The sequence below is a fragment of the Limulus polyphemus genome, unplaced genomic scaffold, assembly GCF_000517525.1.
Source record: "Limulus polyphemus unplaced genomic scaffold, Limulus_polyphemus-2.1.2 Scaffold38, whole genome shotgun sequence".
In the NCBI taxonomy this organism is placed as follows: domain Eukaryota; kingdom Metazoa; phylum Arthropoda; class Merostomata; order Xiphosura; family Limulidae; genus Limulus; species Limulus polyphemus.
Window position 1 is genome coordinate 43844 of NW_013665648.1, and position 27436 is coordinate 71279.

The following is a 27436-nucleotide window of genomic DNA, read 5'->3' on the forward strand; positions in this document are numbered from 1 at the left end:
TGACTGATTAAAAAAAAAAAAAAAAAAAAGGATTATTGCAAATGATTAAGTTTTGCATTGTTTTGTTCCTATTCTTTTAATTTGAGGATTTTAATGTGATATATGTTAGTTTTTTCCACTACAACATTCCGAATTTTCCACATAGTGGTGTTATTACTAGAAGGACAAACCTCAGCCTGGATTTTGAACAATGATCTTCCATTAACAATAAGTGAGAGCATTATTAGAAATTGTTTAACCCAGGTGTTGGAGTTGAAATGTATATTTTAAACGATTACATCTTTCAAATGTTGTCAAGTTTTTTGAAGAACATGTAATTTTTTCTTGTAACTACACTATCACATTTTTTATGAAACTTTTTTTTCTTTCTCTACAAAATTTTTGATATAAGGTAAAGAAATTGACATACAAAAGGTATAATAATTTTTAAACTGTTTAGGATTTTATGATGTAAAATTTTCAAGAATAAATGTTTTTGTAAAGAAATAAATATTGGGCCACTAGATAAGAAATTTAACAGTTCCATGTCGTTATGATGCAGCACGGTACAAAAGTACTAACTGTAACATTGTTCTAGATTATTAGTTATTCACAAAATATCAGTTTATTAATAGTTTCCTAAGTTTTTTATTTTTTCTATACAAAAATATAAATAATTTTCTGTTAGTTTCTGTAGGTACTGTATTCTATTTAGGTAATTCAGTTCACCATTGTTCCTGTATAATATAAGAAAAAAAATCTTGTTCAGGTAAAATGACACTTGTGCAATTTGTTGGTTTGTTTTTTCGTTGTTCATATTTTTAAAAGTACTTAAAAATATTAATTTTTATTCCACCTCTTTCTTTTTTACACTTTTATTTCTTCCTAAAATTATTTAAGGGTATTGGGAAACTTTCAACTGAGGTGGAAAATCTCCTCTCTTGTGCTAATACATGCTGTTATTCTTGTATTACACATGATAGTACTTACAAGTCATAAATCTTAGTCACCCCCCCATCTAGCTTGTCTGAATTTTATTCTTTTTTTTTTCCCCATGGGTTTGGGTGATTATAAGAGTTGCAGTCAATTCCTGAGTTATAAGTGATAGGATGCTGCTGGCTGGCTGCTTTCCCCCCTGGTCAGTAGTTGAAAATTAGGGATGGCAGCAGGTAGCCTTTGTAGCTTTGCCATAAATACAGTTATTAATTAATTTATTTATTCTTTAAGTCAAAAGTTTTTGAACAAGTTTTGTGGTGATTGTTACTTATGACTAAATAACAATATGGAAGTGAATAAATAATTAAATAAACTATTCAGCAAATGTAATATTTGAACAGCAAGGTGAATAAAAAAAATTCTATAGTAAAATTCTTATCAGCTTACACAGATCTAAACCTAATTAACAGATTGTCAGTCTATCTATTCATATAGTGCACTTCAAATGATCTCTGATGTACAGGTTAGTTTTATTTGAATCTTACTTTGGCTGGACTCTCAAGGTCTATTTTATATTATAAAATTTCTAGATGTTATGGTTTGTATTATTCAAAGATATTTCCTTATGTAAAAACATTAAGGTGTACATTTCTTTTTTTGTAATTTTTATTACCTAGTTATTTTATTTACGTATACATATCATTGTATGTTTTTTAAATATACCGTAGTCTCAACCTTGGATATCTTGTGTTTGACAGGATGCTTTTGTGATGGTATTAATGAGTTGAAGATAATATCAAAATATTACAAGTCTCATTTTAGAGACTGGGAGCTGTTTTTTTTCTGCATTGTACTGATAAGTATATCATATGTGTTCTTAACTGTTTCTGTATAGTACACAAGAGTAAAATTACATTTTTTTTAAGTTTACAGAACTGTATTTTGTGAAACACTTCAAATCCTAATACAACACATCCCATGAACAGTCCTTGTTCATTCAACTTTTGTCTGTAGACCGTTCATAGAAGATTCCAGTATTGGTGGGCATGATTTGATATGCTTGATTTGAGTTGATAACGTTTCCTTCATTTATGACATAGTGCTTTGGAAAATTGATTATTTTCAATTCATCAGAAACTTGAAGTACAAGAAGCAACTTTTAAAGCCCAAAGGTGACAATAAACTTTGAGATCTATGGTGTTATTTTATGGTTTCTTCTGGATTGAAAAATAAGCCCATTGTTTAAGCACATGTTAAAAGTTTGCTAGGGTATTGAGGATTTAGTAAGTTTTCATTATTAAACATGAATTATAAAAAGTTTTTTAAAATAAATGTTAAAGAATTTGTCTACTTGACAAGATTCTTTTTTTTTGTGTGGGTATCTTGTTATATTGTGGCATTACTTGTAATTGTAACACTGCCTTCTGTGGTTTCGTAAAGCTGTGATGTCACACATGTGCCTATTGTGGACAAAACTCTGATCTTCACAAATCACGTGTGTGAATATTGGGATGCCTGATTGAAACCCAGAAACATTATGAATGATTAAAAAGAACTAGTTTCTTTTCAGGAACACTTAAGATTTTTAGTGTTTTGGGATTGTATTTTTTTTTCTGTCATTTTGGTAATTACACTGCTGTTTATCACAAATCGTAAAAATAATATAGTAGTGTTTTAAATCACAGTAACAAAGTGATAGAAGAATGTCATAAATTAAAATTATACGTAATTTGATATTTTTTATTATCCTCGGATATATGATCTGTAAGGTTTGTTTTGGGGCAAAATAATCCAAACCTTAAATTAAGGGAAGAGTAAAGAACCCTTAAAGAAAAACAAGAAGCCAAAAAAAAATATTGTTAGTTTTTAATGGTATCTATGTTGCTGAAACCAAACTAGCAGGTAACTTTGTGTTTTGTTTTTTGTATTTATTTTTACTACTGTTTTTAGGATATTTATGAAATGTGCAAAAATTTAAAATGCTCCCTTGGTGTACTTATTGATACGGTTCATTTGTACAGTTTTAGTCAGGAGATGTTTCAAACATATGGTGGACAGAAAGGAGATTCTCTAAGGTACTCTTCATATAATTTTTCATACGGTAAAATTTACCTTGAATGAAGGCCAAGGTGCATTAGAACATTTGTATCTATATGTTTATGATTTCAGTAGTAACATTTCAGCAAGTTAGAATTGATAATAATGTGTTCTTGGTTTCATTATGTACAAATATATTTCTGATTATGGATTTACTTGTGTTTACATTCGTAGATTAAGCTTTGGCAGCATTATCAATAAAAACTGAAAGATTTACGTTTCATATCTTTGCAGTAGCAAAGCTCTTTCTGTATGTAAAGGTTCATGCAATGAAGAAACAGTTGTTGGAAAACATTTTTTTTTTACCTCTTGCATGACAGTACCATACAATGAAGAAACATAGTTGTTGGAAAACATTTTTTTTTACCTCTTGCATGACAGTACCATACAATGAGTTGTATGGTTAGACTTGGCAGCAGTGTGCACTTTGAATCTGATGTGTGTTTTTTTTTTAATGTTCTTGTGGCCATAGAACTTTGTATATTTAATGTCTTCTTACATTTAGTATAGAGATTATAAGTACAAAAGGAGGGAAAGTATTTGGATTAAGAAATGATTTTTCTCTACCTTTAACATATACCATCATAAGAGTGAAATTTTATGAAATACAAAATTTATTTACTGTTTAAAGCAAAAAAATTTTTTAACAGCAAACAGGTAGGAAGAAATATCAACTTTGTCTTATTTAAGACTTCTGTTTCCATTAGTGTCTAACAAATAGTTTGCAAATTTTTGTTTGCATTTTTTTTAACTACTTCAAATGTATATAGTCTTAGCTATAAAGAGTACAATTTAACTGTAACCTAGGTAATATGATGAGATTGATCAAATGGTGTTTTATTCTTTAAAATATGGAAAGTTTTTGTTTTTACAATGCATTGTAAACTTGCTTTTTTAACTTTTAAAATTTCTTAAGTTGTAAATCATTATTCTAAGCTATATGTGTGTGTGTGTGTGTGGTGACATGTCCAGTATATGACATGTGTGAAAGTACAGTATCATATGGTAATATGCCCAGTTTGTGATATCATAGACTGATGTAATATTTTCCTTTTGCAACTAGTTAGTTACACACACACACACACTAAGAAAACATAGAAATTGTTCAGAATTGAGAGGTTGAAATTTGTACTCTACTGTGTGTTTAAATATTAATCTTTTTCCACAAACAAAGTCAAGATAATGAACTTTTGTGGGATTTTAATTCATATTTGCCTTTATCATATGTGTGTGTGCAAATATTTTGGAGTTAGTGTCTTTGTAAAGCTTATAATTAATATAGTAAATGTGAAGCCTAATCTATCTTTCAATTCACTGCTTGTACTGAGTTATACTGGATTTGAGGAATTCCACAACCCTCATCAGTAACCTTGGACAAGGGGAGATTGCAAAACAAGACTGGGCTTCTTGTGGTGAACTGTATGATGATAATTTTTTATTCACCCCAGTGGCAAGTAACAGACAACTAAACACCATATACATAACTTGTAATTAATGTTAATAAAATGCTTTCTGAAGCTTCAGTTATGTTAGAATCATGTAGTATTGTAAATGTTACTTTGAGATGGGAACATATATTATGACAAGAGGAGGATAGAAAAGTTAGAAAGTTGGACATTTTTTAATACATTTTTTTTAAATTATTCAAAATATGGGTGTTCACGTAGAAAGAGTAGGTTAGTTTGTAGTGTTTCATAGCTTCCAGTTGTATAGAAAAAACCTGCGGCTAGTCGTGGTTTGTCTGGTAATTGGTACATTCTGTACTTCAGTGAAAAGTGGGGTATTTTTTTGTGTTAAACAAACAGAACGTAAAGAGTACTTTGCATGCCAGCTAGTCACTGAACTATCACTGCCATTTACAACTTTTTCTTTCACCCAGTAAGCTCAAAGAAAGGTATCAGGCTTAGTATAAAGCCACCTTTATATGAAAAAAAACATTTTTCTGGGATGAAAGAGTTAAACCTTTTCTATCTTTTACAGGAAGGATGTAGTGGGCTACGAGTCTTTCAGGTGAGGGCATCCAAAATTTGTCGTGATAATATGTTTGTGTATATTAGATTGAAATGCTTGACATACTACGGGAGAGTGCTTTATAGATCTCTGTTGGCTCTGAGCTTGAAGGATCTGTCTTTCAGTTCTCCACATAGTGGAAAATGTGTGTGTTTTGCAAAATATGCACAGAATTTTCATGATATATAATTGCTGGTTATTTACAATAGATAATGATTTTTGTAAAGATTTACAAAATTGTATGACTGTAACATTGCTAAGAAACTGTCTGGTATTGTTTGAAGGCCTCCATATTGTTTCATTTGTTCAGGTACATGTGGAGCTTGGTCTTTAAGCATCTACTTGGATATGTTGTTTAATGTATAAGAATTTTGTTTTGTTAATGTAAAATATCTACTTAAAATGCTTAATAAAAATTACTGTGGTGTTTTTAGATAGTTGTCAGTCATGAAAGATGGCTTGTATGGATTTTGAACTCTTTTTGTGCTGTCAATTCTAACATAGCCTTTTGTCATTATTTGTGATTAGTTTTATCATAAAGGCAATGAAATGGTTGCACTAAAGTGCAAAAATACTAGTTATAGGAATTCAGAAAATTTAGTAGTTCATATTTCATAAGACCGTTTGAAGAAAGCACAAGTGATTATATTAATGTTTATCAATTATTAAATTTCCCAGTTTTTGAATTTTATGCATATAACTGTGTGCACTTAAAAATGGTAATTTTAAGTTTTGGCTCGAGTTCTGAAAGATACGACATTCGGGGGTTCTGCTTTTACCAGCATGCATAATACATAATTTTTCATGATCAGCTTCATGAATAATGCATACAGAAAGCAGTCTAAATCACTGATTAATGAGGAAGAAACATTACAGCTTGTATAGCATTAATGTTTTTAATCTATGAATAAAAACTGTTTTAATGTTCTGTATAACACTTTAGATAGAAATGAAAGTTTAACATAAAATATTCATGAATGATGGGGGGGTGAAGAGTTGAATTCTGTATTGGGTATTGAAATATGTACTGGTAGATTTGAACAAAGTAGAAAAGTCTTGCAAAAAACAAAATTTAACTGTTTATTATTTTAATCCACTTAGGTGTCTACACAGTGATTATTTCCACTAGTTTACTACAGGTGTTGTCAAAGTCGTAGGGAAAGATTTGGAGATTTTTTAGTACGGGCAAAGATTTCTATTTCCACCAATGAATATATTAATTAAAAATTTTAACCCTAAGTACTGCTAAAATACAGGTCTTTTGGTTGTAATTGATATTATGGCCAAATAATATTAATTTTGCCTACTTTAGTTCTTGTTTAAAATGGGTATTTTGAAGCAAAGTAATTCCTTTGTTTCTTGCAAGGTTTAGGAAAGCTAGTATTAAGTAAGAAGAAAGTTTTGTGTGTATCACATTAGGATACTAATGCTACAGTGCTATCCTTAAGCATTCATTTTGATTACCAGAATATCATATATATACCAAGCTACTTGTTTATCAATAAATATACCAGGTAATAAATGAATATACCATCTAATGTCAGAAAAAAGGTAAAAAAAAAACTGAAGTTATAATTGCATCACTAAACATGAAACTGATACTACGTCATTAAAATTAACTGAATATTTCTAATCCCCTGAATGGTAAGTTTGAGGGCTTATAATGCTAAAATCTGGGGTTTGATTCCCATCTGTAACTTTTCACTAAAATATCAAATCAATTTCTTAATTTATTGTGAAGCTGACAACCAAAACCAGTTTATGTTTCAAGAAAAGTAAAATTATTGGTTTCTTTTGTTTTAAATGGAATTCTTTTTTTTTTTTTCTTGTTAGGTTTTTGTAGAGTTATCTAAACACTGTGACATCACTTGACATCCTTCTATTTTAGGAAAGTCATACTTCCCTCTATTGCTGGTCATTTAGTTTTGTATTGTGCTATTTTAACTTTTTATTGTCAACCCCTACAGTTATTTTAACTTGGCCTTGTATTGTTGCTCATTCAGCATGTACTTTGAAAGAGTTTTGTCCATTAAATTTACCACAACTTAACTTGTTCTACCCATCAAAAAATTAGCCATTTGAAATAAGGTAGTACTTCCACTGAATTTCAGATATATTCTATGTTGAAAAAAAAATGAATTTTATGGTGGGCACGTTAAGGTATTGACTAAGCAATTAATCTCTTGTTATGTGATGTAAGGTGGTAGTCAAGGTGTTGCCTGCAGTGGATTTATATTTTTAAGACTTAAGATTTTTGTCACTGTTAATTCTAATAGTTATTTTCATTTCATATATAAATGGCTTGCAGCTCACATTTTAACCCTTTTTGTGGTTAGCTTTCTTCAGCCTCTTTTTATATAATGTTCTAGTGAGATTTGATGTTTTGTAGTATTTTCCTTGTTTTTTATGCCATTGTATTTTTGAGCTTAGTTAAAATCACTGAAGAAAAAACACAAAAGTCACTGTTTTATTACTTCATTTTTTGGCTTTAAATTTGAACTGTAATGATAGCTAGTATATCCCACAGAAAATTTGTACATTATAATTTATTTTTCCTTTTTCTTATCAATTATAATGCATCAATGAAGTATCTCTGACTTTGTCACAGTCTCAAAGTTATAGAGGTATACCTCAGCAAAATTGCTCTTTCAGACTTTTTTTGTTCCTACTGTCAGTTTTTATTTTTTTCTGACCTACACATGCATAATACTACATCTGTCAATTTTGTAAGACTTATTTTGAAATGATAACTATCACCTTGTGAAGAGATGTAGAATACAAGATAGGCTTACACCTTTTTGTAAGATCTTTCTCTGCTCTCCCAGTTTGAAAAGGCTATGTGGTAATTGGAGTAAGAAGGTAGGTTTTTATATCAGATCAATTTGTATAGTGATATAGTGAGAAATGAAAGCTACTAAATGATTCAGAGCAGTATGGAATACCTACTTTTACACATTTAATTTTGATAAAGTTGATATTATTGAATATTTATCATGTTAAGGTAGGAAACAAGATTTCATTCTTATTGTTTTTATAGTCAAGCACATATAATTCCACAAATACTTGCAATGTATAGAATGAAATACAGAGCTATAGATATTAAAACCATATATGTATTAAGAGAAACTATATAATGTGAAATAATGAAATATACGTGATATAAATACATAAATAGCTTAAGGGTGTTGATCTTTTCAATGTATATCACTAACTGTAGCTTTTGTGTACAACCTTTATTAACTGAATATTGGGAATAAGTGGCTTAAATAGATGAATCACATGTTTCTTAATATTTCAAAATATGTTGTTAGTGATAAAATTGTGAAAACAAAGAAAACTATAATAAAGCAGAACAGTACATATCATGAAAGATATATATGAACACCTTTGTACAAAGTTTAAATGTGTTGCTGTTAAATATTTTGATTATGCAAAATACTTTATATTTCCCGAGTCAGTAATAAACAGTAGCTGTACAAAATATCTAGTCTATAAAGCAAGATGGAGCAAGTATTAATTTTAAGTGTTTTCCATATGAACATTTCATAGTTTAAGAATTCTCTGTGCTGAAATCTTTGATATAAAATTTCATAATCAACCTAATTAGCTTTTTAAGGACAAGCACAGTTCAGGTTTATTCTTTCACTATATGTTGTTTGTATGAAGTTGCATTTTCTTGCTATTTATAATATGTCTTTGAGGTAGTTTTGACAGCAATTTGCTGCATATTAAAGAAAAAAATTAAATGCTAAATTTCAGTTTTGTTTTCGAAGAGGATGATAACAGAACTATAATTTGATACTTGTTATAATCAGTGGAAGTTTATATACCAAAATAATGAGGCTTTGTAAAAAAATGTTTTATAAAGAAAAATGTGTTTATTAATTTCAAATAGAATTCACAAGCAAATTAGTTTGTGTTGTAACTATAAATCTTCATATTCCTACAAGTATTATTTACTGAATGTAATGCTGTAGAAAACAGTCTGAAGACTTTCAAAATGAACTACCTGTCATAATATGAGCATCACCTACTAATTTCATTTATTTTTAGTATAATAAGACATTAATCAAACTGTTTTACTCATTTTTTTTTATAAACTTATTGCTGTACACCAGTGTTTTTTTTTCTTCTGATTTTGGTTTTTAACATGTCAACTGGCTTTTCATGTATTTTGTCGGCATGTATATTTAGGATAGTTGTTGCATGAAATTAGTCACTTGGTTGTAGTAGCCATGTTCTTATGTACTTTGATTAAAATGTTATTGTCGTAAAAAAAAGTGTTTCTTTTCTTTAAAACAGTTTTTCAGATTTTGTAGCAAATTAAAAATATACACTGTAGTAGTTTAACTTGTATATTGATTTTATTTGTTATACTTGCCACCTAGCTTTTCAAGTAGCAAGATAACTTTTTATGATTTGATAATTAATTCTTTTACTTAAAAAAGCTGAAATATAAAAGTGAAATAAAATTTAAATTGGAATATTTTTTAGTGTAAAAAAAACAACAACACAAAGCTAACTCATTAAATGTTGACTTATCTGAGGAAATAAATTTTAGGGTTTTGAATTCCCTTGTTAGTTCTTTGTTAGGCATAGTATTTGTCACCTAACACAAAAAAGTGTACATTAGTAAGTCTAAATACTTTTCAAAACGATTAATTGCTTAGTTTAACAAACTTTAAGTTTTCACATTTTTAGTCGAGCCCATAAGCTCAACATTATGAAAATGGTCTTTTTCTCACAAATACATGAATATTTATTGCTTATCTATTTAATTCATAGAAGTAGATATAGACAATGAATAATATACATTCTGTGTGTATCTTTAATGATTTACTTGTAATATTTCCCGAAGTTTAAGAGGTTTGATCTGCTATTTTAAGGATAAAGGCTAGTAGACGAGTACTGGTTTCAACCTGAAGTTACATGAACTTTTATCAACAAAACATCATTTAAGAATTGCTGCCTGTCGTTGTTTCTCTCACCTAAAAGTGGTACCAATTAAATTTATCCTGAACAACAAAGGCTGTTTAGCATAACCCTGAAGTTGTGACTTGTTTTTATACTTTACCAATTGTGTCCAGATATTACATCACATTGAATAATTCTGTTTTTACATGTTACAACACACTTAAGTTCTTTTTGCATTACTTCTTGGAGAACCTGTAATAAAGAAAGTTATGAACCCATGAGGAAAGCAATTTATTACATAAAAGTTTAGAAGGTGTGTTCAAAAATATTCATTAGCAGAATGGCTGATCCTCATGATCATTAGCTTTTTGTTAGTTTTTGAAGATTATAGTTGTGTTTATGTATTTTGTAATTTTCTTTTATGCAGAAACCAAATTTCTATTTTTTAATATAGTGATCTTGACCTTTTAACCCCAAAATCAATAGGGTTCTTCCCTCAGCCCCAAGGGAAGTGACTTGTGAAGTTTGATTAAAACCAGCTATTTAGAATTAGTTTCACGTAGGAAGTAAATGTCTACAGACAGACTGATGACATCATTACTGTATCCCACTTAACATTTTTTCATTAGAAGAATAAAGCTGAATGTGGTCCATATGAACATCATAACATAACATTTTGGGACAAAACAGCCTCACCATAAACCAACACCTTGGGGTACCTATACCAGACTGAGAAGCAATCTCTGGTCATGTGACCTCTCTGTTCCATACTGTATATAAATATATTCATGTGTCTCTGTAAACTACTTGTACCTGAGGATGACTTTTATTGTCGAAACGTCGTACATTTACATTAAAGTTTTTTTTTATTACCCATTCAAATGCAAATATTACCCATGTAGAATGGCTAGTCTCTAGATAGATGCCAAAAATACAAACAAACTACATGGTATGAACACATTTGGATATATGTACCAGGCACTGGAAGGGGAAGTTGACAAGCTCATAAGAGAAACCCCTGTATAAAAAAAGAAAGCACAACTACACTCGCAAGTTATCACCCTCCTCTGCACTGATAAGACAAAAATAGCAACCATGAAAGGTTTTCACCAACGTTTAGAGCAAATGATACTGCTGGAAAACCATTTTATGAAGTTATGAAAAGCAAAAGATTATTAACTTGTACGATGCGGATATTAGTGGTAAAGAAGTTTTAGGAGTATTACTTTTGCCACCTAGAAACAAGTTCTCTGGTTCCGAGATATTTACCATTGAGTTTTATGGTTGTTTTCTTACCCTTGTTCTTTTTAGAATTTGGGCTTTTTTGCATGGTATGTACGAGAAATAGGAACTGTTACATAATAGGAAGGGGGAGTTATTTCGCCTATTCCGAAAGGTGGTGACCGTCGGTATATTGCAGATAATAGTCATCTGTCCCACTTAAATAGTGATTATAAAATTATCAAAGTTTTTGGCATGTCGTTTCACTAAGGTTACTGAATAACTCTTCCCTGTTGACCACTCTGAGAGCATTCCTCGTAGAGATATGGTTGAAATACCAACTTTATTGAAATTAAAATAGGATTTTTTTACATGTTCATTAAATGGGGGTTGGGCTTACTTTTCAACTTAGATGTGTTTCAAGTTGATAATAGAAATAATCATTATTATTGATTTCGTCTTCTGGAAGTGACTGGATTTGGTAGTTTTTTGGTTTTTTTTCATAATTAGTCATACCTTTGTTATCACAAAGTTTTCAGTATGGTTAAATATAGTGGTTTCTTACTGATGTTTTATCTGAGTGGTGACGTATTTCTGCCCCCCAGTGGCACAGTGGTATGTCTGCGGACTTACAACGCTAGAAACCGGGTTTCGATACCCATGGTGGGCAGAGCACAGATAGCCCTTGTGCAGGTTTATGCATAATTAAAACAAACAAACGACGTATTTCTCTGCATTGTCTATAGTTGTCTTTGTTATTTGTTTTATGAGTAGAGCTTCTTCATAATATATAAGGGTTGATATCACACTCTTGTGATTATAAATTATATTGTAACAGCATGCTCTTCATTCTATTGGTCCGATAGTAGAAGTGTGAAGTAATTTAGTAGCCTAAATGCCCTGAATTGTCGAAGCTTATCAATTGGGATTCTGTGGCAGTCCATGGCATTCGTGTCTCTAGTGATCTTCTCTCAGTGTTGGGGATTATTTTTCATGATAATGAGATAGTTATTTTACAAAACTACTGGTAACGAGTTTTAGTACAATTAAAATACTTTTGATTTCGTTTCGGTAACGGAATCTTTCTTTAATGCGTAATTTGAGATAAGAACTCTTACCTTTCTTTAATCCCATTAGTAGGTTTTCAAGAACAGCTGTAGACATAATGTAGGTGGTGGTGGTATTCCAGATAATGCCCTTGAGCCTTGCAGGTCTAGGCCAAACCCATGCATAGCCATTGGACCTTCTCCTCTAATTGGTACTGCTGTTCTCTTGTTGGACCTCCTTAATATAATACAGGACCTGGATCTCTATCTATGTAGTGGCTGGTTCTTGGCAATGCCTTATGAAGGTGGTTTTTTTTCTAACATTGTTGATGGCTTTAGGTGGTACAATAACAGGTTCTATCCTTGGTGGTTCCTGAGGTGAATTACAGGACTATTTCAATGGTGGTGGCTTTATGTTAGCAGATGTTGAAGTGTGTGCCATTGTTCACTGGTAAAACTCACTACAAATTGTGTAACAGTCACTGGCTGTCGAACTTCTGGTTCCAGCTTGATAAGACCTGTCTTGTCTTTTGATCAATCCCCAGAAAGACCTTAGATCTGGAAAGGTATTTTTTGGTTTAGGGATTTAATGGTCCAGCAAAAGGTCCATGCACATTTGGTGATGTGTTATAGTGGCACATCCCCTAACTGGATACACTGGGCTGTTACTAATGCCCCAGCTGTGCTCTTCTTAATCTGTTCTTGTGGCAGCTGTGGAGTAGTGACATGAAGCTGAGCCAATTGAAGGCTGGGCTCAACTGGTGTATTGGCTACCAGTAGCATTAAGGTCCACCTTTTGGCAGCCTGGCCTGGATAGGTTGAGGAGTGGTCACATGAGGTCTACCCAGCATTAGGAGATCTAATAGCCAGTCTGTTGATGGATTTGGTGAGATCCCATGTGTCTGATGCCTTGCCTAGCAATGCCAATTCAAGAGTTAAGCTGGCTCTGGGCATCTTTGGAACAGTTGCAAGATCCAGGTACTCAACTTTGCTGAATATAGTGTTCTTGAAGCTTCATTCTTTCAAGTACTTCCAACTTTGAGTAATTTTAATTCATTTCTTCAAAATTTGCTTAAGATCTTACATGTTATGTAGTTGTTTTATAATTATACTTGAATAGAAACCAGCACTTGTTATTCTTTACAATTTTAATTTAAAAATGGAGTTAAGATTAAGATGTGAAAGATATTTAGTATCATACATTGTGGAGGTATTCAGTAGGAGACAGGTTGAAGTTTAGCCAGATACAAAGATATGGAAGCATTAATTAATTTCATTTCATTTGAGCCTCCTTGTGGCACAGCGGTATGTCTGCGGACTTACAACACTAGAAACCAGGTTTTGATACCCGTGGTGGGTAGAGCACAGATAGCCCATTGTGTAGCTTTGTGCTTAACTTCAAATAAACAAACATTTCATTTGAAAGTGTGATTGAAAATTATATATATGTATAATTATGACTTTTAAGTGTCTTACTTAAATGTTTTTGTTCATCTTGTATATTAAATTGAGTAGCCTAAAAGTTAATGTTGAATACCCACTGTATCTGTGTCATGAGTGAATTTTGCATCTTTGGTTGGCCAAAATTGGTGTTTGGGTTAAAGTTCCCTTCCAGGCTTCAATTCACTGTTTTTTTAAATTAGTTGTCTTTCTTTGTTAAGTAATAGTAAAAAGTAAAACAAAATTGTGTTATTTCTTTGTTGGTGGCATGCTTAATTTACAGCTTTAATTCTTGTTATCATGATGGTATTCCCATATTCTCTGATTTCCCTTAAAGTAATTGGGTAGGAGCCACAGAATAACAGGAGATTTCAACAGAAAATGTTTTATATAGCAAAGTCTAAATTCTCCAACCTTGACTTAGTCTCAAGTTAAGAAAGAGACTGGACACAAGTTAAACACAGTGAAATAATTTGTATTTTCAACAATCAAGGTTTTAAACAAGATTATTGAAGGCAAAAGCATTTGGATAGTTTTGCAGTCGTATAAAATGTAATACAAAAATAACATTTTAACTTTTTTTTTTGCTTTAATTGTTTGTTTATTTGTAATTATGCACAAAGCTATACAATGGGCTATCTGTACTCTGCCCATCACAGGTATTGAAACCTGTTGTAAGTCTGCAGACATACCGCTGTGCCACTGGGGGGCTTGCTTTAATACAAAAATATAGTTAATTGCAATTAAGCATCTTTTAAACTTACATTGTGAAAAACCAAAATTATTCCATTATTTTCTTACAACTGCTTCTTTTCAGTATTAAATTACTGTCTTTGCAAGCAATAATCATGTAGACCAACACTATCCCACTGTGCAAACTAGCATAGTGCATTTTTCTCCTCTATTCATTACTAACAAACCCTGTATTGTTTAAACACAATTTTTTCTTTTTGACAATGCTTTATAATTCTCTGTGTGCATCTTTCAAAAAGAATGAACATTTAGAGATCCTAAAAATCTGGATAAAATATAAATAACCTCTAATAACAAAACAATATTGTTAAACTCTTTATTTAATTCAAAGAAAGTTCATTGAGCTAAACAAAAAACAGAACTAATACCACGTAACAAGAGGTATCTTTCTTTGTAGGAGAATATTTTTATATTTGACTGTAGTGTCAGTAGAGACGTCTTTAAAGATACGTTCTTTATGAAGTAATAGAAAAATCCTATTCACAGTGTAGCAAAACTAATTCTGAGAGAAGCAGCATTTTTTTTTATACTCCCCTATATGTAATTCTTAAATCTTTACTGTCTTTTCTATTAAATTTCCACTTCAAATAAAAGCTCCATTACACTTTTAAAATACAAAATATTGTGGTATACTATTTATTTTTAAATTATCAAATTAAAGTTCTAGATAAAAAGAGCAAGTTTGGAATGTAAAATTGCTTAAAACTTAAAATATCAATAAATGCTACCTTAACTCCTGGCATAGTACTTTTATTATGTCTGTTAAATTCACTAACTCAAGAATTTTCAAAATGTATGTAATAATGAAATTAAAATTTGGGTACATTTATTATCAGAAAACACATGAACTTTTTTATATTAAGAGATAAACAAATAACTAATTAAAAGTACTTTTGTTGACCTAGTTTGGTGATCTTGGAATGATAGATATCTTTAACAACATTTAGTTACATACCAATGTTCTTAGACCATCTTGTTACTACCTTTACATGTGTGTGTTAGAAATGTTTTTTCCAAGAAGATGAAAAATTTTAATTGCATGTGTTAAAAATATATAAAATAAAGCAGGACCTATAAAATCATTTTGAAGCACTACTTCTGATAAACTTTATACTAAAAACAAAACAAAAATAATATCCGCTTCAAATGCACATCACAGTTTGATAACACTTAGAAACAGAGTACTATGGTAATATATACATAATAACATCCTGACTTTATGTGGAAAAATTATCTTAATAAAGCTACACTGTTAAACACAAATCACATTGCATATTGAAAATAACAGTAAAACTTTAGTTCAAGTAAATAAAAAGTACAAAGAAAAAACATAATTGAAGAAAAAGAAAACAAACTGGGATAAAAAGGTGTGTAATAAGAGTCTATAAAGTATAGTATGAATCTTCCCCACAGCTACAATCTGTTGGACTATACATTAGATTACCATTATTTTGATCTGAACTTTGGCTACTGAAATCTCTGGATCTTTGATGTCTTTGGTCTCCAGGTCTTCTACTGTGTCTCATCTCATCCCGGTAAAGAGCTGCTTGTGCTAAAATCTGTTCTCGTTGGATTTGTGTCTGAACATTGCGGGGGATGTCAGGTATATAATAAGCTATAAGACTTGTAACAAATATGACCAAATGCTGAAAAACAAATAATAAATAGGTAATTTTTTAATTTACTGATATATAACCTATAAATTTCATTTATCTTTTTCATTAGAAAAAAAAATTTAAATGAGAATAAGAAAAAATATTAAATATTGAAAAAACAAAAATTAGTGGGGTGTTATATGTTTTACAGCAACAAATGTTTAAAAGTACATTTTTTACATATTACTGAATCCATGTAAAACACATTAAAAATTAAATTTGCAGTTTAAATTATGAGTTATCATTCAACCCTAAGAGACCTCAACAAAAGTTTGTGATTACTGAAGTGTAATCTTGAGACTATTACATCAGAGTGTTATTATCTAGATTTTAAACACTTAAAATTAAACTTTTTGTTCTTAGCAAAAGTTTAAAAATAGAAAATACATTTACTTCACTTTAATATTCTCTAATGTAATTCTTTCATCACCTGATTGTCCTTTAAAATATCTGTAACTGCCAGATGATCCTAAACATACTTGAAATCCATAGTCTGGAATTAATTACTATCACTGTTCAATATAATTAGTTTGTTTATTGTTAAGGACAAAGCTACAAAATAGGCTGTCTGTACTCTGCCTACTGTGGGTATTGAAACATGATTAGTAGCATTATAAACCCTCGGATTTACTGCTAAATCAATAAGGTGTTTCAGGATAGGAAGATCAAAACATATAAAATGAATTGCTACCTTTAGGTCCATGACTTTGTAATAAACTAACTTACCTCAAAGACTACAATAAAAGCTAGTCTAGCAGCAAAAATGTGCCAATACTGTAAAGAAAAAGTGTACTTGTTCTCATAACTTGGTGGATGTCGATAGTCCAAATATCTAGATAAAGTAAACACGGAAAAAAATCTGACTTTCCCATTGGAACATTACTGCTAACACTCAATATGTAAAATTATGTTTGTTAATAAACGATGAAAACTTTTGCTTCCATTTTTTGTCAACATGGATGAAATTTTTTAAGTAAAGTTTAATAAACTGGAAATCACATTTCAAAGAGATTATTTTTAACTCGCATAATAACATTACTGATATGCTGGTGTTTACATTCTGCATAATATGTTTTACTGACTGACTTGGTACTAAAGTGAACATTGTTAATGAAAAAAAAATTATTACAGAGATATTTCAATTTTTAAGCTCTTCAATACAGGAAACAGTATGAAGACATGCACATTAATTCTCAAATTTAATCACGGCTGTTTGATTTAAAAAAAATTTTAAAGTTGCTAGACTCATTAAAATTATTTTGCATACATTTAAGAAAATAAGTGTTAATCTAAGTAAAACTAATAATAATAATTTATTTTTTACAGTTCTTGTTATTGTTTGTAGTTAAGCACAAAGCTACACAATGGGCTATCTGTGCTCTGCCCACCACGGGTATTGAATCACAGTTTCTAGCGTTGTAAGTTTGCAGACATACCGCTGTGCCACTGGGGGGCATTTTACAATTCTAATGTGTTAGTATTAGTAGTGATCATTCTTGGGTTCAACAAGATTTTTATTTAAAATATCTTTTTTTTTACAGCAAGAAAATGTCTGTAAAACCATATACTGCTATTTCTAGTTATTGTAAAAGACTGTGTAGTAAACTTTTAGAAGATCATAAATTTAAGACTGAGACAAAGTTTCCATTCTTAATAATATGGATAACAATTTATTTAAAATAATATTTGAAAGTAATTTAATCTCCCCTGTTCTGATGTTTTAAATTATTTGTAATTGCAATGCCTTTATAATAGGGCAACAGGAAAGAAAATAGCCTGTAGACTTAATTAGCATAAACACATAAAGTTTTTCGTTATTCATATATCTGTGAAAACTTTAACTTTCTGAGTGCTGTTAGAATTTTAAGAACAATTTTGCTTTGATAGTACCTCTACTAATAAATTTTTTAATCCTGTTAAAAACATCTAGGTAGTCCTGTGTATCTTTTTTTTTTTGTCAAGAATGATTTCAACTTAAGGCAATATTACAAACTAATCCTATTCATCAGTTTCTATATTTCTCTTAAAACAAAAAACACTCAGCAACTGTGGAAAGTATGGGTTGTCTGTTCTAGAAGGAGGACAATACATCAAGTCCCGGGAGTAGGATATCCCACCCAAACATGAGCATGTTGGGTGAGCAGCCTGCAGAGCTTTGTTCATTTGCTATAGACACTATCATTGTGCATATTAAGTGCTCATCCCAGTCAGTGTGGCCATGATTAACAAACTTTCATAAAATACACTTGATAGTTTGTATCACCCATTCTTTTAAACCATCAGATGAGGTGCATGTCTTCACTGCACTTAATATTTTACACACCTCGGAGAAAATAAGCTACTGAAATTATATCTTTGATTCCAAATCATGTTGTCCAGTGCTCAGCAAAATCATCAGCCATGGACTCTGTCTGTTGATGTATTGATAAGCCTTGACCAACATTTTGAAGTAGTTGATGGCACTGAGTATGTAATGATGGCTTTTCACAGTATCTAGAAGTGGACCAATGATATCCTGAATGATATCTTCTACAGAGGTGATCTGACAATTCTCTACTGAAATTTATCATGCCTCAACTAGTTCTTTTATTTGGTGTCACACACTATATCTCATTCCCATCAGCATCAAATAGCTTGACTCAAATTCAGGGTAGAAGAACTGCTGTCAAATGTTAGCATAAGTGAGGGTAACATCTTGGTGCCCTCCAGTTTTTGTGTTATGCACAGTATGGAGAATTAATTGTCTTAGAGCTTTGGAGACCACTAGCTGTAGCACAATTTGAGAACCATGGTTTGGTGGTTGATAGAAATGCTATAGAAAACTTTCCTACACATAAAACGGATCATACAAGTACCACAGGTTATGTGTGTCTCTTGTATATTCCTTAGTTTGAGCTGGCCAAGCTTTCCTTGTTGCACAGCAATGAGTGTCCATGTTATACGTAGGTATTTCTTTTCTTTTTCAAGAGCTCCATCAACCAGTGAATTTCGTACTACATGGTTTGATGCTGCTATAGTAGAAATGGTTTCAACTACCAAATGGTGCCCAAGATAAATGAACATGGCCTAACTGTGTCATGAGATAATCCTTCTGCATTAGCATGTTGCAGTCATATTCTTGCTCTGGTGTGATCCAATGTGCTAACATTTCTTTCAAGCATGATTATACACTGTACTTTGTCCTGCAACTGCAATAATACTGCTTAAATTCCATTATTCCTAGCATTGCATTCCAATAAGAATTTGCTGTCTTATCATGGATATAACAACACTGTAGCATTCATTAAAGCAAGATTATTTACATTTCCAATTCCATACAAAATGTGTTTTAATTTAGTGAGAGCAAACAAAAGTGCTGCTATCACAAACCATCAGCAATACATTACAAGACCAAGGAAAGTGCGGACTTCTTGCTTGGTCAGTTGAAGCCAGTCTCTCACTGATGCTGTCGTAGCAGAGTATGTAGAAACTCCATTTATCTACCTACAAGATGACTGAGAAATTCTGTGCACATTTCCTTATTTTCAGTTTAAAGTCTGCTTTTTTACCCACTGAAGTACCATTATCAGATTCACAAACTCAAACATTTGACCAAATAGCAAAACATCACTGATGTAGACCAGGCATCTCTCTCACTGAAGCTCCTTCAATGTAAGTTCCATTAACTTTTTGAAAGTGGCAGATGCATTACCTAAGCACAATGGCATGACACAAAAATCATACATCTCTCTTGCTAAAAGCAGTTTTATGTTTGCTTTTGTCATCCAGTTCAACCACTTGGCCTTCTGATCCCATATACTCATCCAACAAATCACTGAGTTACTTTCTCTGGGTTGGGTCCAGACTGTTTGCACAATCCTCAACCAACAATCTCAAAAGTGTTGGTAGCCACATTCTTGCTTTCAGATGAACCCTACTGTTACTACTAGCCTTGATTATTTCCACTTTATTTAACCCACTGATGACCATTTCTGCATAAAGCTGAATAGCTGATCATCCATGATAACAGAACAACACTGGAACTTCATCTCTCCTACGACAGATAACTGCCTGAGCTAATGCTGCTTGCTTTCTTGGCAGAAAACAATTCATTTTATGTGGGGCTTTATAACTATGTTATATAACACCAACACACTAGACTTCTTCCCTGTAAGCCATGAAATACCACTTGTGTACATGGAGATACTGTTATTCCTTTTGCTACATACTCATGCAGTCCACTGTTCCTGGGCTTAATCTGGTTGACATCAGATAACTATCCCACGAAAAATCAGTGTACCAACTGCCCAAGCAACTGACCAATAATTTCCAAAGTACATGTATTGAGGATGCCAATGCCAAAAGTAAGATTATTCTCTTTTGAGCCTTGAACTTAGCCCAATGGATTGCTTAATTCCCCCCCTGGGTCAAATCACCAACACTACAGTATCCAAATCTTCCAGTTGCATCTCACCTAGTTACTCAGTGAAGTCCAGGGCAAGACCATCCAAGCTCAGGAGCAGATGTTGTACTGCTTGATACTGGGATAAGCCATTCCAAGCAGAAACCTGTCTGAAAAACTTTAGAAAATAGTTAAGATATTCTTTTGCTACATCTTTGAACATCTACTTGGCTTCACTCACAGGGAACTGTGGTGATGGCCAAAGCTTATTTTAGGTTTCAGAGATTGCTTGGCTGAAATACTGCTGACATTGTAGCTATGGCACAGGGTAGCAAAGCAACAACTTGCTCTTGTTGGAAGGTCATTCAGATTGTTTGTTTGACCCCAGGTTTCTTCATGATTGATGGGCACACTGGCAGGATACTTGTCAGGGAAACAGCTCTGAATGACAAGAAAAACAGAACCAGTCCTTCTCACTTGGTATTGAACAGAGTTGAGCTTGAATTTCTCCGGTTAGTGACACTATTGGACTCATGTAGAAACCATCCCATCTAGTCTTAGACTTGTGAAATGCCATTCCATCTCCACAATTCTCAGTCATCTGTGGTTCCCTCGCATTAAAGTAGATCTTTAGGTAAACCAGATGTCAGATAATCTTCCCTAGCCTGTGACTACAGACAGAAGAGATGTCACAGAGCATTGTAACATCTAAAAACAAAAGTCTAATGTCCAGGAGAAGACTTCTCCTAGATTCAACATCTCTCTCATACAACCACTTCTCTTCAGTGGTTAACTCACCCTCTTCGAATCCTTATTATATCAAAAACACAGCAAATATGTGCGTGTATTTGCTTATGGTAGCTAGAAGATCATCTTTCACTGGATTCATGAGTTGATTAGACTGGCTTTCTTCCTTTGAGATATATTTCCTGAACCAATTCGTTCTAGATATGAAGCATCCATGTTTTTCGAATGTTCCATACTTGATGGGAAACACTGGACTTTATATTCTTATTCAAAAATAGAGCCTCGGCAAGTGGAAGGGCCAAGCTAATGCCAATTGGTAATCTAATTTTAGATTTGGCTCCATTATGTGTCTCTTTGCCCTCCCTCTAGTTAAGAAAAGTTGGAACCAGGACTGAGCATGAGGAATACTGTAACCTGGAGATATCAACTGGCCTCAGGGCCAGCCTTACAAGGGTGCAGGGCCTGAGGTGAGTACTAGTACTCAGGTTTAGGTTCTTGAGTACTCATCTATGAGTATGTTTTGTTTTTTTCTTTAGAAGACAAACAGTTTATTGAGCTAACGTTCATTACACATATTTTACTCAATATATAAGTCTTTATTATCTTAACTCCTTAAACCCAAGTGGATGCTTCAAGCATCTGGCTGAAAATCCTGATTTACCATCAGATGGTGAAAACATCCAATAACATTTGTCTCTTTGGCTGAAAACTAATCCAAATCATGTTATTAGAAAATTTAAATTTTATAAGGTGTAATGATAGTTATTAGGAAATAACAAAAATATTGCTGGCAGAACGCACAAAAATTATGGGTTTAGAGTTAATTCATCTTTATTTTCTAATATCATTAAGAACCCCAGTTTATTTTTGGAGTAGTATAACTTTAAGTACCTACCTGCAGGTATGTACATGCTTTCCATCTAAAGTCATGGTTTCTGGTTTATTTATATCAGTAAAGTCACTTGTGTCAAAATAAGACAAAGAATTGTTTACATATCCTGTCAGGCTACCATCATAGCTGTAGATGAACATATACACAAGTCGGGGGATAAAATTAGTTGTGTAGGCTATTAAGAAAGACTGAAAATAATAAACAGTATTAAATACATACACTGTACCTCTGGCTATTAAAACATAAGAAAGTTTAGAATGCTTTATAATTAAAACACCAAGTGATACAAGATATTTCACAAGATAACCTACAAAAGAAAAAAAAAAGGTTCAAGACAAACTTTAACTTCAGGAATAAAGTCTATAACTATATATTCCTCTAAAATTTTAGAAATTAAGTATGCTAAATTACAAGTTCACGTTCCCAAACCAAGATGGGGTTAGGTGAAAGTATTTTAATATTATTAAACTTTTAAAAGGCTCATCCACTGAGATTAATCATTTTATTTAATGTTTTGAAAAATATTTAGGTGATTTTACCATTACAACTCAGGAAATAAAATATTATACATTTCTTTTGGGTTAAAGATTATTTAAAAATTTACTTAATAGTTAAAAATACAGAAAGTTTTTCCCAAATAGTTACTACAGTATCCTAATTCATTTAAATTATATTTTTTTTAATTAAAATGAAAATGCATTTAAAATTGAAGGCTAGTAGTCTCTACTTCAGTATATTTGATAATACAGGTAATTATAACAATCATTTGTAGATTAATAACAACAATTATGCACATTATTTTTGAAATAAAACAAATTACCCTTGACAGTAATATTTCATTATCAATTCAAATACTTATTTTTTAATAAGGGAAAATGATTCGTTTCCAATTTATGATTTTCCTTCTATATCAAGTACAGTGTAGTATAATGAATAGTGATGTTATAACTCACTTAAACAGTGAGCCAATTGGCATTTTATACTAATTCAAATTAACTTCTAACCAGAGCTCCAACTTAGAGCAAAACTAAGCACAAATATTGTAAGGAGTATAGGTAATTAAGTATACTTTTCTTAGATTCTTACTTACACAAATCAGAATGGAATGTTTCATCAATTCAGTATCCTTGCTGTTAACCATATTTTCTAAAATAAAGTTACTTTGTTTTCAGAAATGAAGACATTTACCAAATTGATAATTTTTTGTTCAGATCTGTTGCTAATTGTGTTCATGCAAACTAACAGCTCACACTAAGTACATGACTCACAATTATGAGGTTGGTTGATGAGGTGTGGTACAGGTTAATATTTCTACATGGTTATGACTCTTTAACTAAATTTGTATTTAGTACTTTTTTGAGCTGACGCCAACCTCTTGATGTATTTTTTTACTCTATTTCATGCAAGTAAATCTATATTCATTCTGTATGCTGGTACCTTATATGAATATACAATTATTACAACCTGATAATACATGATTTTTAACATTCTACATGTATATACATTTCATCATATATTGACATATATTGATTTTGTGATATTTTCAGGTCAATCTGTTTTTCCCTCAGAGCAGCAAGATAGGTCTGCAGAATAACAGGAGATTTGACCACGATATTTATCACAAAGTAATTCTGAATTCTCTGACTAACTGAGTAATCCAGTTAATCATCAGGAAGACTTCAACTCCAGGAATATATTTCATGGCTTTTGGATGTAATGATCCCACCAGGAGTGGGTGACAGCTGATAGCATTTCATCAAGGTGCTTAGGTATGAACTGATAGAATACTTGATGGGTGGCTCCTGGTGTTGTTATGAGGACTGTTTTGATTTCATCTTCACTGAAATTTGTCTAGGTATTGGCAGCATCCTTGATTTTGCCATTGGTTTGAATCTGATGACTTTTCAGCTAGCTCCAGCTCATCAGGATCAATTTAGTGTTGATTGGTTGGCCAATGGTAAGCAGAGGCAGCTAGGCCCTGGGAGATTTCAGGGCTAGCCTGAAAACAAATGTAATGATGTAATGCATATAAGATGCATTAAACAGCAACCCAACTTTATCCATGAGTTCTGTCATGCTGAATATCAGGCCAGCAACAAGAGTTAGAGGTAAGCTGTGTAAGCTAGATCTTTGCCAAAGAGAAAGTCCTGGACACGCTGGTTCTTATATTCTTGTTCTACATTACTTCCATCATGCAGCATTAGAAATGAATAGTCAGACTCTATAATAAAACCAGATAAAACACTGGGTACACCAAGTATACATTTGTTATGATATTTAAGCTAACACTTGTGAATTTAATGTAATACACACCGGTAATTTCACCTACTCGTGAATATTTCAATTCAATCCAATCAAAATACCCTGTATCACTATTACCAAAAAACAACAGGTAAAATGGTGTTTTATCTTGTAAACATTTCAGTGTCAAAACTGAAGCATTCTCTCACAAATATTAATGAAAATAACAGGTGCACTATACCTTCAAATAATACCTTAGAACTCAGCAATCACAGTTATCCTTAGATCACAAGCAGTGTTGAATTTGGGGTGGGGGTGGGGGATTTCCCCTGTGCAAAAAATTCCTCCCTTGAATTACAGTATTTTCCATTTTGTCAAACTTGAATTCACCCCCACACCCTCCCAGCTTCATATTCCCTTTCCCCAGTGAAAAGGCCTGGATTCAACACCAATCACAAGGGCTTAGTGTCCAGATCAAATCCTTTGTTTCCATTCACAAGTTGTTTAATAGTTGTGTTTTTTATTTAATGTTCCTACATGTGTGCAAGACCACACATATATAGCTATTAATACATGTATGTCAACAATACATATTGTAGCATACACCAGTAGCTTATATCAGACTGCTTCCAGCTCATTTGCAAATTACTTGGTAGCCTTCTATATCTGTCTCAAAAGTTGTGTTACCATAATGAGCTGCCAGCTATCTATGAACCTTCAAATTCAACACATTTTTCTTTTCAAACATAAAAAAATAAGTAATCACTATCAGAATTTAACCAAACTTGAAATTTTCAGATAAAATTCTTGTAAGGCAAAATTAGATTAACATTCATGCTATTACTATAATATATGTATATATCAATATATATTCAGAAGATTAACAACTCTCTCACTATATGAGGAGAAGCTGTGTATACTCTTCAGATGTAAAAAGTAAAATCCAATTAGGATCATGCAGTGTGTGGTCTGTATAGCTCCCACCACTTGATCGGAGCAGATAAGTGATTCTTGTGAAGTATCAGATGAACTTTGGTCTTAGAAAGCAAAGGTCTAAAAGCCCTTTCACCTGAGCTACTAGTCATAACCCTCAATTGTGCTGTTGATAATCTACTACAATCCTAACAATGTAAATCCAGCAGCTGTCAACAGATATTCCATAGATTTCTCTTGGAGTGAAATCTTGCTTGGTATCTCAGAAAGTAAGAGTCGTAAGATCCTTTGGTGCGAATGATTTAACTATCAACAAACCATCTTAACTCTATGTAATCAGTGGTAATCATACTATGTAGTTCATATATAAAACAATATAATATAACCCAATAACACAAAAAGCAAATGTCACAATGCTTTTCCAACTCCAAGGTATTTTCAGTTGTACATTCTGTTGATGCACTCGACATTACATCTGCTGGCACCAGTCCTCCTTGCTTTATGATAATCAAGTGGAAATCACACAGTGTAGTACATTGTATGTTGAATATATCTTGATAACTTGGAAAGGAAGAATTGTGACCTTCTTTCAAGCACTGATTTTTCAGCCAAATGTTTGTACTAGCTGCTAATATCCATGGTTAATATCAGAGATATCAATCAAAAGGCCATCACTGCCATTAAAATGACTGTCAGAACTGTATTTTACCTCTAGATATAGCCAAATAAGTAATTTTAGCTCTTTTTTCACCTTGTTTTTTGGGTCAGGGTGGTAAGCAACAGCAATTTTATTTTCCTCTGAATTGTTGGTCTCTTCCTCTGATTCCTGGTCAAGCCAGTGCACAGAAGGTACATCAGTAATGTACAAACAAAGCTGATCAACATGCACTGTGCACTTTTGTGCACCTCTCAAATGCTGTACTTTATACATCAGAGAAGGGGATAAGGTCCTGTCCTGTCAGAGCTCAGCCACTTCCATACTGCTGGCATGTTCTAAAGCCACACCCAGTCTCCACTCTAGTACATTCAATCTTTCACTGTCTTATAATGGCACATCTTTTGACATACAGTGATTTTTCCTAGTTGTTGATGCACAAACTTTTGCATGTTAACTAACACAGACCTTAAACATTCCACATATTCTTTTGGATGCTGTGAGGCATCTGTTCTGGGGGAGGAGAGTTCACCATATCAATAGAGAGCAAGCTTTCTCATAACATTAGTATACTTTGCAAATAGATCAATTGTTTTGTACACCACCATGATGTATGATAAGTGCCTTGACCAGGTCAGTTTGCTTATTATTAACAAACTAAGCAAACATATACTTGATAGTCCGTACCACCACTGTGATAAACCATCAGTCTGTGCTTCTTCATCACACTCAACACTTTACACAACTCAGAGAACAGCTGGCTGTTGAAATTAGTCCTCTGATTCATGTGGATCTCTTCTGATGCCCAAGCTGGGCTATCCATTGTTCTTCCAATGCATCAAAGATACAATGTGCTGATGCATCAACTAATGAATAAGCTTGGGCCCACATTGTGATGTAGTCAATATCCACAAGTATATACAGATCATTTCATTCCGTCTCTGAGTGGGCCAGCAATATACAGGGCCATTTTATATAAAGCAGAACCAACAATTTTTTGTAGGAATTCACCCTATTTAGGCCAGTTTTCCTCTGAACATAATGTACAACATTGGCACTAGCACAGAATATCTTGACTCGAATGCGATCAATAGAATTCCTGTCAAATTTTAGCACAAGTGAGGGTTACATCTTGGCATCATCCAATCTTTGTGTTTTGAAAACCATGCAGAATTTCATGCTTTAAAGCTCTGGGAACCATTAACTGTAACACTGCTGAGAACCATGGCTTGGTGATTTGTAACGATGGTACATCACCTCTTCCTACACCTATAACTGTTTATAAAAATCCTTTATGTTGTGTGCATCAATGTGAGATGGCCAGGCTTTACTCTGCTGCATGGCAAGGAGCAACCATGTTAGATCTGGTTCCCCTCATCCTAAAATTCAAAGTGTTAATTGTATCAACTATCCATTAATGGAATATCCTCCTCTATGGCTTGTCATTGCTATGGCAGAAATGATTTCAACTTCTGCATGGTGTCCAGGGTCAAGACATTTGATGAACAGGCCACAGTGAGACAATCTATCGGCATT

General features: G+C 32.5%; 1 protein-coding gene across 1 annotated transcript in view; it reads right to left on the reverse strand.

The window, feature by feature from the left end:
* Positions 1–15460: 15460 nt before the first annotated feature.
* The window catches only part of LOC106461256 (anoctamin-4-like), a 30567-nt gene continuing 18591 nt past the window's right edge, over positions 15461–27436 (reverse strand). The window contains exons 6-8 of the mRNA XM_022388420.1: positions 22075–22259; positions 16778–16883; positions 15461–16042 (exon numbers count right to left, since the gene is read on the reverse strand). Coding sequence (XP_022244128.1) covers positions 15779–16042; positions 16778–16883; positions 22075–22259 — 555 coding nt within the window. The 3' untranslated portion in view covers positions 15461–15778. The remainder of the gene's footprint in view (positions 16043–16777; positions 16884–22074; positions 22260–27436) is intronic.